Source organism: Protopterus annectens, chromosome 5.part0 (genome assembly GCF_019279795.1).
Source record: "Protopterus annectens isolate FY-2018-M chromosome 5.part0, PAN1.0, whole genome shotgun sequence".
NCBI classification, from domain to species: Eukaryota; Metazoa; Chordata; order Ceratodontiformes; family Protopteridae; genus Protopterus; species Protopterus annectens.
The window spans coordinates 483,032,330-483,048,995 of record NC_056735.1 but is presented as its reverse complement, the minus strand read 5'-3'; the positions used below and the strand labels follow the sequence as shown (position 1 = coordinate 483,048,995).

General features: G+C 41.1%; 1 protein-coding gene across 1 annotated transcript in view; it reads left to right on the top strand.

Annotated features, from left to right (window-relative positions):
* Positions 1-16,666, top strand: part of CFAP47 (cilia and flagella associated protein 47) — a 7,413,452-nt gene that overhangs the window by 1,697,630 nt on the left and 5,699,156 nt on the right. Inside the window, exon 15 of the mRNA XM_044071840.1 lies at positions 9,305-9,435. Within this exon, the coding sequence (XP_043927775.1) occupies positions 9,305-9,435 (131 nt within the window). The remainder of the gene's footprint in view (positions 1-9,304; positions 9,436-16,666) is intronic.

Sequence of the window (16,666 nt, the reverse complement as noted above, 5' to 3'; positions counted from 1 at the left end):
TCGCTCTATAGCATAGCGTGCCGAGTCGGAGCTGAGGGATCGGCTCCGAGCCCATCAGTACTGAATGTAGGCGAGATGGATCCCAAACATCTAAAGTTATGGTAAGTACATAACTAAAAGTTCTGCAGCTACATGGGCAAAACCTCATACCTTCATTACTCATTACAAACTGGATTTGGCCTCCAAGAGTAGAGCCCCCTTTGGTTCTGTGATTCTGAGGAATATTCTCCCATGTGCCACCTAAGAGCCAGGTTGCTTGGGATGTGGTTCCATCAGTGAGAATAAAGGAGAGATTGACAACAACACATAAAGAAGTTATGTACTTACCATAACGTTCCATGTGTGTTATCACACCACAAAGTCCAGCAGTAAGCAAAAAAAAAAAACACAGAATAAGGCCTGTCCAAAAATGTACCAAAATGTCCATGTGTGTTGCCATCTCAACCTTTATTATCACAACCCACCCACCATATTCTCTGCCTATACTCCTGGGAGACCGAGTAGTTATTGGATTGCTGGATCTCCATAGCCTCAGAAATGCTGCCTTTGGCCCAGTTATGTACGTATATTCTGTATTATGGGAAGAGAAGGATGTCCACGAGCTTTGCTGAAGACCTTGAGCTTTTGGAAAGGCAGAGATGGATCCGACTCATTGGTTCCAACCCATCAGTGAGAATAAAGGTCGAGATGGACAACACACATGGAACGTTATCTGTCTTTTCTTACTAGGGACATTATATCTGTCTGACTCTGACATCACAATTTAACTATTAGATTCCTCATTAGTTCCTTCCCTAAAACTTTTACAGACTGTAGACCAGGGCTGCATAGAAATCAAGTATTTTATGCTGTTTCACAACTTGTTTGTTGTTTGAATGTTTTTTTTTCCATGAGACCAGGGTTACATCTGATTAAGCAAATATATCATGACTGTGTGCTTCTTGGTCTGTTTATGCCAAAGGATTGTTGAACAGACCATTAAGTGTTTATGTTGTTATATTTTAATATAAACATACACCGGATTCATAATTGCCATATGTTCTATTAAATGGGAAGCATGTAGCTGGCAGTTACCTGCTATGCTTTCTGGATGTTAAGAAATTCCAGTTGCAAAAATAAGCCCTGGAGGTCTCTCTAAAGATCAGAGTAGTGGAAACACAGAATAAATCATAGATAACTATCAACAATGTGTTACCTTCGATAGTGTATTGAGAGACCTAAATGCCTCTGGAAAAGTTTTCCAAAAATGCAAGAAAATAAGCCTGTGAAGAAATAATTTAGCATTATATGCAAACATAATTTAATATTCTGTCCCTTACTTCTCACATCCATCATCCATGTCACTGTAGTTAGATCTCATATATGTCAGCATAAATGCATGTGTCATCTCTTTACCAGAATATGCATAATTGCAACACTATTCCTGTACTACTTTTGTAGTATTAGTTTGATGAAATTAGGCTAATAGAAGAATTTTGCATCATTCTCTATTATAGTACAATGAAGGTATATGTGGATGAAATACTGTTCACAGTGCAAGTCTCCTACAAAGTATAATATAGCTGAATTCTTGAAATAGCATTTTAGCTTGTCAGTTTAACATTTAAACTAAAGAAGCCTGGCTGCATGGCTCTGCACCAGACCAGGTCAGACTCTTTTATTTCCCCCATCCTTCAACACACTGTCCCTTGGAGTGATAAAACCAGTTCCTCCTTCCCATGTTGGGAAAAGTTTTTATTAACATATGTTTTTAGTGCCAAAGAAAGTACTTGGAGAACAGTTCTGGATCTTTCTTTCCTAAATCTGGTTGTGATAGTGCCCCAGTTCAAAATGTTGTCATTTTACAACCTGCTACCTCTTCTTCCTCACTTAAGTTTCTTGGCAACACTAGATTTAAAAGACTGTCATTATCACATCTTAGGTTCATAGGTTGGTACTAGGCTATTAGCCCTAGGGCCTATACAAGCCTAGCCATAACAATTCCCTGGCTATTTCTTCCCACACTGTTTACTTCCCTGGACCCATGTCTAGCAGGGCGACTGACGTGATCCTCGGGGTGAATTTCCTTTCTCCCAGCCAATCGTCAAGGTTCCTTTTGAAGAGAGCCAAAGAGATGCTCTGCTTGACATTTATGGGCAGTCTGTTCCAGAGTCTGGGGAGTCTCTGGGTCCGGAACCTATCCCTCCATCATGTTTTGTTTATTGTGATGACAAGGTTTAGATCCCTGGAGCATGTGGCTCTGAGGGACTGGGATTTCTTTAAATGTAGCATGTCCAACAGCTCTGGGTTTGACATGGCCTTGTATGTTAAGCAGAGATCACCTGTGAGTAGACGATATGCAACAGAGTATAGCTGGAGTTTTTTAAGGCATTCAGCGTAGGATATCTGCTTTAGGCCTGTGCTTCTTTTAGTGAGGTATTTCTGTGGCCTTTCCAGTTGCAGATGTCTTGAGAGGTACATACCAAATGGGGCATTGTATTTTATAATGTGTCTAATGAGGGATGAGTACAGTGGGACAATGACCTCCTTTTTCCTGGATGAAAAGCCCTTAGTGATGAGGTGTGCCACATAGAAGGATTTCCTGACTGTTGTGGCATTGTGGTTATCGAAGGTGAGACCACTGTCCACCTGAGTCCCTAAGTCTCTTATCACACTTTCGGTGTTTAGTGTACTGCCACCTGTGTGGTAATTCATGGGTACATGTTTTTTTCCAAAGGGGATAACTATACATTTCTTGTCATTGAGCTTGAGCCCATGGCTCTGGCACCAAGCATCTGTTTCTGTAAGGCCCTTTTGTAGAGTATCCACATCATTTGGGGATTCAGTAATGGCTCCCAGTTTGCAGTCATCTGCGAACTTTGTTAGCCAGAGTCCCGTAGTGTTGGCCTGTACTTCAGAGAAGTAGATGCCAAACAAGAGTGGTTCCAGGACTGAACCCTGAGATACTCTACTTGTCTGGAGCTGGATTTGAAGTTGGCTACTTTTACAGTGTAGGTTCCGTCAGTAAGCCAGTTGGCAACCCATCGAGTGACGTAGGGATTAATGCCCAGCTTAGTAAGTCTATCTATGATTCCAGAGTGGGGGATGGTGTCAAAGGCCTTGGCTAGGTCCAAATAGGCTGTGTGGACTGCCTTACCCTCATCCACGGCTCTGGAGACTGATTTGAAGAAGTCAAGTCAGGTTCAGGAGACAAGATCGGCCCTTCATGAACCCAAACTGGGTGGGGTCCAGTGTTTGAAGGTTGCCAATGTCTTTGTTTATAAGTTCCATGGCCTTGCAGATCAGGCTCCTCAGACTGATGAGGCGGTAGTTCAAGGGAACCAAGGTGGATCCCCCCTTGTGGAGTGGGATAACTGTAGCTGTGCACCACTCAGTGGGCACGAAGCCTAAGGTGAGGCTATGATTAAACATGACACTTAGGTGAGGTGCCAGTTCATATTGTAGTTCATGTAGTACACAGCCCAGGATGTCATCTGGTACCATGGATGCTGTATTCGTAGCTTTGGAGAGTGTGTTTTTTACCTGTGTGGCCGTTATTACCGGAATTTGGCAATCTTCCGGTATTGAGATGGGCCATTTAGGGGGTGAGAGGAGGGTGAAGTTGGCACTGAATTGATCCTCCAGGATATTGGCAATATCCTTGGGATCAGTATGTTTAATGCCATTCTGTTGTAACTCAGCAAATCTGAGCATTGCCATTTAGATTCTTGAAATAGTTATAGAATGCCTTGTGGTTGTCTTTGGAATCATTGGCAATTTTATTTTCATAACTAGCTTTGGAGGATTTTATAAGGGATCTCAGCTTCTTACTGAGGCTGGTAAGGGAGTTTTTTGCATCCTGGGATTTTCCTCTTTTCTGCAACAGATTCTTCCTTTTGTTGTAAAGTTTGTTTATGGCAGGGGACCATCATATTGGCTTCCTTTTTTTTTTGGAGGAGAGCATCTTGGTTCTATTTGGGATGGCACGATTCATGCATGACTGGATGTGCTCATACAGTGCCTTAGTGTAGGATTCAGCAGTTGAACTTTGAGTTCCTGTCTGCATGGGTGTGATGAAGTTTGTCACTTCTGACTTGAGTAGCATGAAGTTGGCTTTGGAGAAGTTTTTTACGAAGGTTTCCTCACTAGGGGGGTGGGGGTGGAATGTGGATGTTAAGGGTGATTAGCTTATGGTCAGACCTGACCAAGGAGGGGGTGACCATAGGTGTGGAGCATCGATTTCCCATGTTGGTAATGACCAGATCTCGGATATTGGAGCTCCTGGTGGGACTATGGATTAGTTGATCCAGGGCGTTGGAATTTATGAATTCCAAGAACCGTTGGGCAAAGGTGTTGGTATACGAATAGTTTTCCCAGTTAATGGCAGGGTAGTTGAAATCACCCAGTATTAGGGTGTTTGGTTGTGTCTTAATATTTTCCAGTATGTTTAGAAAGGTGTAGTGAGAATCTTGGGGCATGGTGGGGGATCTGTAGCAAGCTAAAATTTAGATTGCAGTCTTACCTAGTGTTAGTTGTACCTGAAGAATTTCAGACGCATTGTGTTGGGCAACTAGCCTGGTGGTGTGAGAATATCCTTGGTGAATATGGACACTCCTCCACCTTTAGTGTTTCGGTCCTAGTTTGGTGGCTGAAAAGTGTGGTAAGAGTTGTAGCCTGGTATTGCAGGGGTGCTCTCTGGAGCCTTGAACCAGGTCTCAGTTACTGCACAGGTATCGATGTTCTCCATTTTTAGGAGTACATCGAGAGAGTGCATTTGAGGTTTAGACTTCTAGCATTGAGTAACATTACCTTCAGAATTTTCATGCTTGTACCTGTTACGGTGGTGGCTTTGTCATTTGAACTTTGTCTAAAAAAGACACTATAGGGGTGGCAATAGCCTTAGCCAGTAACCTGAATCCCAGAGGCGACAGGTGCAGACCATCTCTGGCAAAGCATCGTGGTCTGTTGATCATGTCGTCCCAGGCAGGCAGATACTGGATCCCCTTTGAATGTCACCAGAAGCTTAGCCAATTGTTGAAGTCAGTCATTTTGTCCGTATATTGTGGTATCATTCTGGGTGATGGCAGGATGCTATTCAGGGCTAGGGTCATACCTGCCTGGGCCACATAATCCAAGAGCTCTTCCATGTCACTTTTCATGTAGTCCAGGGAGGTACGCCTTAAGTCATTCACTCCAACATGGACAATGACAGAGTCATATTTGTACTTGTTGTGGAGTGACTTGAGTGCATGCGTTATGTGCCAGATCCTGGCACCCGACAGGCAGCCAACTGTAATTTTCTCCTTGTTCAGCCTGGTGAGTGGGACATCAGTGTGCCTGATTATAGAGTCACCTATGACTAAATTGTTAGGTATGTTGTCTTGCCTTAGGGTCTGTTGTTGGGTGGCACACTGGTGTTGTGAGCTATGTGACACTTTGGTTGTGATTGGTGTTTGTTTGCATTTCAGCTTTGGCGGTCCTTGTTGCTTGGGCAGGTTACAGTTAAGGGCCTCTGCATATGTGCCTTTAATGTTGCTATGTGTGGGTGTTGGTGATGTGGGTTTAGAAGGGCTATGTGTTACTTGAGGTGTAGTGCAGGTGTGAACCCTTCCTCTTGACTGTCTAGCACAAGCTTGGGTGGAGAGAGCTTTGCTTCCAGTTTGGCTATGTAAGTGCATCTCTCACAGGTTGTAGTGTTGAGTGGTAGGAGGAGAGGGTTGTCTGTGTACATGAGGCAATTGCTGCATTGCCCCAGTATGCCCAGATTCACCAGGTGGACAGGAGAAATCACCGGAAGCTGACCCTTGGACATGCCTGGTTTCGTGCTTTTTTTGTAAAGTACAGGAGCTGTTTGTTTTCTTTTGCCTTAGCAAGGTACTTTGCAATTATAGGCCATTTAGTGCCTATGAATAATTTCTCCTTATTAACAAGGAGAGTTAAGTACTTGTATCAGTTTAAGGCTTCCTAGTGCTTTCCAGCAGGTATTAGAGCAAGTGCTAGTCACAGGGATGATTAAAGGTAAGATGAAAAAAAATGGTTTATCCTAAACACTGCAGCGTTGCACTACATCTCTGTTTTTCCCGACTTCAGGCATTTTTTAAGTTTCTGTGTGTCTGGATTGCATTATCAGTTCTTTTCCTTACCCTTTGAACTATCTCTTGCCCCAAGAGAGTTCACAAAGTATCTGACTCCAATTATAGCTCTTTGCAGGCTACATGGTATCCACATTTTCCATAGTTAGACAACTTGATTTTGTCTGCACTGTCTAGTCTCTTGGGAAAGAGATTTCATACACAAGTTGGAATTTCAAGACAACATTCAAAAATCTTTTGTACTCCTTCACACAGGATTGTGCCCTGGGGTGTCAACTAGACACCTCAGTTCAATGAGCTTATCTTTTGCTGGAAAAAACAGAGCTATTTCTACCCAGTCTTCTGTCACTGCCAGGGAATACCTCAGGATTTTGGGTCTCATGGCATCTGTTTCTCATGAAACCCCTGGCTAGGCTTCACATGTGAAAGATACAATGGTATCCGAAGACTCTTTGGTCGCAGCACCAATATTCTTTGTATTTTTAAATCCCAGTGCTGGGATTTGCCAGAAGAGAAATCTCTTGGTGGAGACAGCAAATTTTCTTAAACCCAGGCCTGCTCTTCTCCCTCCCTGCTCCGGTGCAGTCAGGCACCCTGGATGTCTCAGAATTTGCTTAGGCAGCAGTGTCTGGTGGGCTAAAACTGCATGATGAGTAAGACACCAAGGACAGATGCAAAAGCACAAATATAAGAGAGATGCTTGCCCTGATCAAGGACTCAACTCCTTGAATCATCTCCGGTCCACAGGATCTTTACAAGTTGTTACAGACAATAACACAGTCATGTGGGACATTAACAAGCAAGAAAGAACCAGATCATACTCCCTTTTCAGACTAGCCATGTCAGCTTGGACTATAGATTAAAATTTTACTCTGCAGCCATTCTACATTCCATTAGAACAAAACTGTGTAGCAGACGAGCTGAGCAGGAGACGGCAGACCCTCATGAATGAAAACTGTATCGGGGGTCTTCCAAGATTTGATCCATGCATGAGGAGTTCTTCAAGTAGAAGCATCTGCCTCCTCTCTGAACAATCAGCTGGCAAGATTCTCCTTCAGAATTCCATACAAGAAGGCCTTGAAGAGAGATGCATTTTCCTTTCATTTCCTTTCCTTGGACAGGAGTGTTTTCACATGCTTTTCCGCCCTTTCTACTGATATCCAGGATACCTCTGAAGATTCAGAAGAAATCCCCCAGGATAATCGTGGTGACTCCCTTCTGGCCCAGGCAACAGTGGTTCTGCTTTCTTTCAGAAATGGACAGTGGCAATTACCACAAGCATCCTCACAGAATCTCCTCACCCAAGATCAGGGGTGTTTGATACACCCTGACCCCAGTCAATTTCAAATGACTGCCTGAATGATAGGGTCTCTATTCCCTTTAGACACCTGTTTAATTAGGATGTGGAGCAGATACTAATGGAGACAAGAAAGCCTTTTACTAGAAAATCATATATTTGCAAATGGAAAATATTTTCTAGTTGGTGCCAACAACATAACCAGCACTCATTCAAGGCTAGTTCTTCTCTGGCTTTACAATACTTGTGTGAGTTACTATCCTATGGCCTTTCTTACTCCTTCATCAAGGATCATTTATTGGCCATTTCAGCATGTCTGCATATGGATTCTACTCTTTCAATGCATTCCCAAGGGACTTTGCTTGACAGGTTTGCAGGAAAGCTGGTGGCTTCTCCTTAAGATCTTAATTTTGTGTTAGAGAAGCTAGCACTTGGTCCATTTGAACCAGCTAATCTGGTTGACTTGAGGTTTTTAACATGTAAAACAGTTTTTCTGATTGCTCTGACTTCTGCAAGAAGGGTGTCTTTGTTGCAAGCTCTTATGATAAGTCTACCCTATCTCATTTTCGACAGACAGGATTTATTTAAGGACTAATCCTTCTTTAATGTCCAAAGTGGTATCGTTTACTTTAAGCCAAAGTATCCATTTCCCCATTTTCTTTCCTGAACCTAAAAGTTCCATACTTGGATGCCCATAGACAACTTGGGTACTATCTTGATGGAACTAAATCTTTCAGATCTTTGGATCAGTTGTTCATTTCTTGTAAAGGTAAGAAGAAGGGCCAACCTGTGTCAAAACAGACTTTACTCAAATGCTTGTCTCAGGCTATTACCTTTTGTTATGCTCATCCCAACAAAACTATTCCAGGCAGGTCAATGCCCATTCTTCCAGGGCCTTGGCTTCATCTATGTTTTTTTGGAAATGATTGGATTCTGAAAGTATTCTAGAAGCAACAGCTTGGTCCCTTGCACATACTTTTGCAAAGCACTATAAACTTGATTCCTTCTCTAGGTTTAGAATATGCTTTGGTATGACCATTCTCCAGAGATTCCTGAATCCTTCTCCTTCCACTTCCCAAATGTGATAAGCTAGTGTAATCTATCTATACAGCTAGGGCTACTGCAGCAATGATCAGTATGATGAACATAGGACAGCTGTGTAAAAAAATTGCATAAAAGTAGATGTTAGAATGATCACAGCTGCAGTAGCCACTCCCTCACTCCTTCCCCCTTGTTTTTTTTGGTATGTTGTTTATGCCAGGATGTGGATATTTACTTTTTTTTCTACCTAGCTTTCTTCTTTCAGGTCTCATCCTGCCTGTGTCTCATGGCATAAACTATCTAAAGGGCTTGGAGCCTAAACCTGTTTTTTTAGTCAGCTTCGCTCGAGCAGACTTTCGATTTTATGCATGTGGAGGTGCCCTGAAGCAATGGAAGGTGTCCAACTGTTATATCCTTAGCTGTAAATAACCCCATATAGCTAAAGCTACAGCTGCAGTGATCTTTTGAGCATCCACTGTTATGGTAAGCTTACTTACACAACTGTAGTATCCCTGCTAAACCATGTGCATGATTTTCTTCACTGGGCATATGTGGAAAGGTGCGCAACAAAAAACCCCAATTGCTACATGGATGATGGTCTCCCTTGGCTAGCAAATGACTCACCAGGGAAAAATTTGCCAGTTATTTGTAAGACGTTTGATGATTTGCATAGCCAGAAAGAATAAAATTAAAAGAAAACTGTACTAAATAAATGAATGCATTAAATATTTTAACTACCGAACTCATATTACCTGAGCCTCTTTTTATGATAGCTGCCAGTTTAAGTACATACATAATAGGCTTCCTGGGACAAAATCATACTCAGGCTGTTTCTGGAAATAGATGCCTAATAATTTTTTTTCCTGTTTTGGTAAAATATTTGATTGTTTTGTAGGTATTGTGGATGCATTCTCGGACCTGGAATGTGAAGTAGTCTGGCACCCTTCGTTCTTTTCCCCAGAAGAGGGTGAATTTGACCTCCATGTCCATCAAGGAAACACTGTTCAGCTAAAATGTATAGCCAAGGTAACACTGAAGTCTTTGTGCTTTCATTAGTATAAACAAATGTGAAGTTTACTCCAGTTTTAAAAGAATTACTATTTGGATTAAGCAGTATTTCTCCCTCTTTTCCCTCATGAAAAAAGAATCTTTGTTAGTTGTTTCTAATGTATAATCTTTACAGCGTATCATTCTGTAGACCATGGCAGCAGATGTGGCTTGTCTGTTAGAGCATGAAACATAAATTAAAATTTTAAATTGCACACCAATTAAACCCTAATTGAGAGATTTGGCAAAACTATATACTTTGAAAGGCTTTGTTTTGTTAAAACCAGTAAACTCAGTGACAACAACAATTAGAGAAACTATAATGAAAAGATTGCAGATTAATTATTATGCCTCATTCTATCCCAGGTAATCTTTTATTTAAGTGGACATTCCACCCATTTATATGTGCATCAGGCCTTTATACAGGAAAAGGCAAGGTTTAACATTAAAAACAACTGAAAAATCAAAACTGACAGAATTGCTTACTTTATTGCACAGTGGCCACTTGGGATACCCACCATAGCAAAATACAATTTAATGAACAGGTGCTGCAGGCAATATTACTTAACAATTTTTTTTCTTCTTTTCAAACACCTTTATTGAATTATCAGTTGTGACACAGGCAAATTTGCATTCATATAAAAGTAATCAAACTATATTAACATAAACACTATACTTCACATGTATTACTATATATCATATAACCTAAGCAATATTACATAAATTATTCAATTCCTGCCATTTTTTTAAACAAGAAGCATCTTTATTAAGCCGTCACTAACTACATAGGCACTAATACATTTATATAAATGAAAACAAACCACACCAACACAATCCTAGTGTCAGTCATTTTACATCACAAATCATACTGACACACTCCCAGTTGCAAACATTACACATCACTTATAATCTACTCAATCTTTCTCACTCAAACATTACATAGCTCATTTAAGTCCTGCCACCTTTTAGACCTCATTCCTCCCTTGTATGTATTGTTCCCACAATTTCTGTTTTTTCCTATGTAGTCTGCTCCTACCTTTTTCTAAAGATCGCAGTTCCAGTTGTTTTATCTCTGTTACTATATTCACAGTAGAGTTGGTTTAGATTTTGATTTCCATTTTCTAGTAAATGCTTTTTTGTCAGCCAGTATTATTAGACACAACAAGGCCTTACTATGTCTAGGCAACTCCTGAACATAGCACAAGCAGATACATAGCAGAAGCAGAAAACTATAATTCAAAGTGGAAAAGGCTTATGATGAAACATGTGGGAAGATCAAGAAACAAAGAGACACTAAATTTTGGATGCAGGCCGTTAAGAAGAATAACAATAATTGTGCAGACTATTATATCCATAAAGTAGCAGAAAGTATTACTTAACAAATATTGTGAACCATTTAGTTAAGGATTTAGAATCAGCTCTGGTGTTAGGCATTGTATTTTTTCTTAGCTCGTTTGATTTTGCAAATATGTTAGTTATGCAGTGTACACTCAAGTGGGAATTCATATGTGAGCACAACTAGTATTTCTGCATTATATTTAACAGCATACCTCTCAACTGTACCGATTTTTGCAGAATGTCCAGATTTTTGCCTCATATTTTTGGTCTGTTTTTCACAAAATTGTGGCTTTCTGGCAAATTTTGTTAAATCATTAAATACTGAAGTTAGAAAATAGTGACAGACATTTTAGTTTCAGACTTCATACCCTTAAGAAAATTCATGCTAATGCAAAACCTGTTATTCTGTCAATTTTCTAAGTTTGTAAGATCACTTTTTATAAATTGTCCCTATTTGTGGGCCTTTGTCCCATTTTTCTTTACGGTTTTGTCCAAATTTCTTGCTCTAAGAGATTTGTAATTTGAGGAAAAAAACATAGCTTATTATTTCAATATAAATGATTCCAACAGCAGCCCCACTATTGAAGGAGCCAGTACTGGATTTCAGATGTAGAAAAGGTGCAACTGTTATTAAACTGACAGGTCACCAGAGACCTTGGACCAAAATAAGACTGATATAATTATAAAACTGGAGCAACTTCCTATTTTGATAAGTTTGCGTGTATGCCCCTGGCATCCACAGGTACTATGGGACTTTTGCATCTTCTTTTGGGAGCATCAGTATAAAAGCAAATTATAGTAGTTACATTTGGGTTTATGCACCTTCTCTTTCCAATGTCTCTGAGGAATTTCTTCAGTTGTCCCTGTTTTCACTTTGAGGACCAATGCTAGTCTCGTGTTTCCAAAGACAATAATAGCACTATTGTTTCAAAGATGCTGGATGGTCATGATTTACTTGAAGGGCATTTATTAACATATTTCAATATTCTATATTCATAGCAGGCATCTCAGTAACCACTAAGTTATTATCACTGTCAATTTGTAGTTGACTTTAAATTTGTAACATACATCATAACTTAACCCACGTGCCTAGCCTTTAGTGCAAGGGCATTTAGAATAAGGGGATGCAGATTTACCATCATGTGGATTATTGTTTGACCCTAATTCATTCTAGTCACTGTAGAGCTTATAGGCTAAACATTGCAATTCTGTTTCTGGACTCACTTAGGGTCAATAAAAATAAGTCATATTCTTTCACAGTGTATAGAAGACAATTTCTTTGTTTCAGTCTGTTTTAGACTATTGTCATCAAAATTTTTCTTGGCATTATGAGTTCATATGTTAATTCAATATCAACATCAAACTTCTTTGGGGAGGGTCACTCTAATAGTAAATCATAACATTTTTATTACTTCCTTATGTACCTTACTTCATGTCAGGCAACATTTATTTTAACAGTAAGTAATTCCCGAGTTCCTGTAAACAGTGCCAGTGTCTGTCACCCGTGCTGCAAGATGTCTGTTTTTAGAACAGGATTTTCTGTATGTAAAGAGATCTTTTCAAACTTTACTTCACTTCTCATCTCTTCATAGATATCTTATCTCACTGTAGCTTCATGGTTATATTGTTTACATTGTGGTATATGCAATTGAACTGTTGTATTTATCAGAATCTTTGCATACCTACTAAACTATTACTATTTAACTCATGTTTAATACTATACATAATTTATTTTTACTGTCTGCATTTGGTTTCTTGCTTGTCTTTGTGATTAACACATTCATTAGAGACTATTTAAATTCTCTTTTATGCACCTTTCTTCCTGTGTCATAGATGACAGAATAACAGCCATCTTGAGTAAAAAACACCATTAGTATGATTTAGTTCAAAACTCAATGAAAATTTGCTGTTATCTGAATTCACAAGAAAGTTTTGTTATGAGCTACATGAAAACCTTGCAAACGGGTTCTTCATTGTAGTTTCTACATGTCATTAGCAGGAGTCAAGTGTAAGGACAGCACTGTTTTTAAAATGAGGCCTATGTATTAAGAACAGAACTTTATTCTTAATGTAAAGGAATTATCTTCACTGTCATAATTGCTATTACATTACAGCAGCAGCATCTTTGCTGGTACCCATTTTAGTGCCTCTGTGGTCATTCAGCTATAGAGTCTGGCAAATTTTTAATTTAAAGTGGGTTCCCACAGTGAAATTGTGTTATAACTTTTATCTCCAATGTCAACCAGATTCAGAGATTTATTTTAAGGATGCATATACTTTTCCTTAGTTAGCTGGACATTAAGAATGTTTTTGTTTACTGTGCTAGCAATAAACATTATATGTGAAGTTGTTCTATCTTGCCGTTCATTATTTACTGATGGGTCCGGAGCCAATCCTTGGCTCCGACCCGGCCAACTGCAAAAGCTCGAGGTCTTCAATCAGCTTGAGGCCAGCTCCCTATCCCATGATGCACCCTGATCTTCCCCCAGGTCTCATTTGCCGCTGCAACTTGATCGGACATTCACCAGCTCTGGCCAGTGAATAACTTTTCTTCTTTCAATATTATATCTTTAGTTTTTGACAAAATTTAGTAAATTAGCATTAATAGTAGTTAGAGTATGCTGGCTTGTGCTTATAGTTACATTGGATTAGATATTTAGTCTTTAAGGCCGTTTGTTTTGTGGTTAGGCCTTCTATTCTCCCTATCTCTTAGTTAGTGTGTTTAAGAGGAATTAGTGGCTGCATTTTTCTTTTAGACCCTTTAATTCTTCCTTCTCTTAGTTGAAAGTGTGTGTTAGCTCTTTTGTAGAGCATATAGATAGATATTATAGCATAATTAGTGTGTTTAATAGTGTTAGCCAATAGTGTTTTATAGGGCACAGTGGTTCTTCTCTTTCAGAGTGTGTTTTTAGCCCTTTCTTTTTTTTACAGGGTTTATACTTTCATTTTCTTCCTATTTAGTAAAGTAGTGGCTGTATCTTTAGGCCATTAGGTTTCTATTTTTTATTAGTGTTAGTGTGGTGTGTTAGAGTGTAATTGCAGCCCTTCTTTTTACACAGGGCGTATAAATAATTTCTGTGTTTTTTTGATTAGTTTAAGCCCTTCTATTACAAGGCTTAAATAGTTGTTGTGTGAATTGCTTGTGGAAGATGTCACACCAGGAGAAAGAGAAAGCTAAGTCTGGCTTTAAGACGTGCCCTAGATGTGGGCAAAAGATGTCAGTAACAGGTGGACATATTGAATGTGTTTACTGCTTGGGTGAGGTTCACCTGCAAGAAAGCTGCTCTATATGTCACTCCTTCAGCTCAAGAGTGCTGCATGAGAGGAAGAGAAAGCTGATGGATAAAGGTCTGCTTAAATAATCTTTTCAGGAATCCTTGGATAAGCCTGACAAACTCTCAAAGAAGACAGAGCCATCAAAATCTCCATTGACATCAAAGTCATATTCCAGTAAAGCATCAACATTGGTTCCACAGCCTTTGGAACTGACTGTTGTTATGGTTCGGAGCCAGTCCCCGACCTTGGAGCTGGTATCTCAACCTTAAATTCTCCTATACTACTATTGGTGGCCTTGTCACATTCGTCACGGGCGTCAATTAGACTGTCTGATCTAGATGTGGACCATGTGGTGAAGAAGCTCCTACAGATACTGGCGCTAGCAGAAATTTTATCGGCACCAACCCAGGGGGCTTTGGAGCCAATCTTAGTTCCTCCTAAATCTTCTGTTCCTCCTCCGATTTGCATGGACGTTTCAGAGCCGGGGAGAAAGGAACTGATGATCATGGACCCTTCAGGTCCGACACCTTCTATAGGTTTGTCGGCCCCGACTGCCCGGATACCCTTGGCGTCGACTGAGGAATTGCGGGGCCGACACTCACCAGTTGGATCCAGGGAGGATAGTCGGACCGACTTGTCAGTGCTGATTTTACCTCCGGCCCCGACTTCTGGCTCTGAGACTTCTGTGCCAGTGCAGATGATTTCCATCGGATCTTTGGATCCAAGGGATTCTTCTCGTCGGGACCAAAGGGCCTTTAAAGCTATGAGGAGGGCTTTGTCCACCCCAACAACCACTCCATCAGTTCGAGCAGCTCTCTCCCTGAAAGCAATGGTGTCTGCCTCTTCATTACACACTCCTTTGGAGCGTAGAGATTATGAGATCGTGAGCCTCAGGAAGCTTCATTGCATGAACCATATTCTTCCTGGACCTCTCCAGAAGCCCCCACTGAAGACATGACTAGGAAGAGACTCTGCAAGAGGAAGCATTTGGACTCCCCACAAGAGTCAGTCACTTTGGATACTGACTTAGATAAGTCAGAAGGGTCCCCATGGTCCCCCTCAGAAGATATCTCCTTTGCAGATATCTTAGAGATCCTTAAACAGAGGGGTGGCTGTACATCCCTTAACCCTTCTGATGATGAGTCAGTTCTCCTGAAGGCTTTCGGATCTCAACCCTCCACCTCTTGGGTGTCTCCACCCTTCGATGAGTTGCTGGAATTACTCACTCGAAGGGCGTGGGAGTCCCCAGACACCACAGAGCCTGCCCCTAAGAGGCCTAACAAATTTATTACCAGCCCACAAGTCAGACTTTACCTTACCAAAGGAGTACCAGTTGATGCTATGGTGGTAGCGGCAGCCACCAAGAAGGAATTATCAGAGATTTCTTCTTCTGTTCATCCTTCTAATAGGGAATCTAGGATTATGGACAGATACAGGAAGTGTGTGCTCAGTTCAGTGACCTTTGTCCTTTGATCGCTGAACTACCTCACACATTTCACCAGATTGCAAAGGGATCTCCTGAATGAGCCAGGAGATACCCTACAGGGTTCAGTAGCTGTGGGAGTTTCTGACAAAGTAACTTCCCAGCTCTCCGTTCTTAATTCGATAGTGAACTCTTCTATGCGTCTGTTGTCTTATGCAGCTGATGGTACGAGCGGGGCAGTGGGTACAGGAATCACTCTCAGGAGACTTTCCTGGATGCGCTTATGTTCCTTTGTGGAACCCATTAAGTCTTCCTTCATTAACACCCCCTTTTCCGACCTAAGGTTAAGGAAACCCTTATCAGGAGTGAGAAAGACGGAAAGACCTTGTCTGCCATCGGTGTACATTTTTCTACCCCAAACAGACCTTATCCCAAAGGGAGGGGAGGTGGAAAGATATGGTTACGGAAGTGTCAAGGATCTTTCCAAAACACTTGTGGTGACACCCCCTCTAGAGGCAGAGGAGGCGGTAATAATGGAAGGCACCATCCACACAGCAGAGGGGGTTCGCAGAACCAGGGCAACAGAGAGCAGTTCTTTGGCAAGCCCTATCAGCAATCCTGAGTGTAGGCCCGAATGTCCATCTCTGGAGGCAGTTGGGGGGTGCCTGGCTAAAAATCACAAAAGACAGCTGGGTACAAAGCATAATATCCAGAGGATACTCTATTCCCTTTGCCACCCCACCCCCTCTAATAAAGAAAATCCCAGACATTCCACCCCAGTCACAGGGACCTAGCAGCCTTAGAATTTCAAAGGTTGCTGGACAAAAGAGTCATCCAGCCAGTCCCAGTAGACCAAAGAGGATCCGGAACTTACTCAAGACTCTTTTTATTTCCAAAGAAAACAGGGGACTGGAGACCTATTCTGGACCTAAGCAGCCTAAACAAGTCAGTGAAAAAGACGAAGTTCCGGATGGTCATGCTTCATTCAATACTTCCCTTTCTGGGGAAAGACAGTTGGATGTGCTCTATTGATCTTCGTGATGCGTACTACCACATAAAGATGGACAGACCATCCTGGGATCATCTACGCTTCTGCCTGGGAGCCAGCCATTTTTAATTTCGCACTCTGCCCTTTGGTCTCACTACAGCCCCCAGAGTGTTCACCAAATGTAT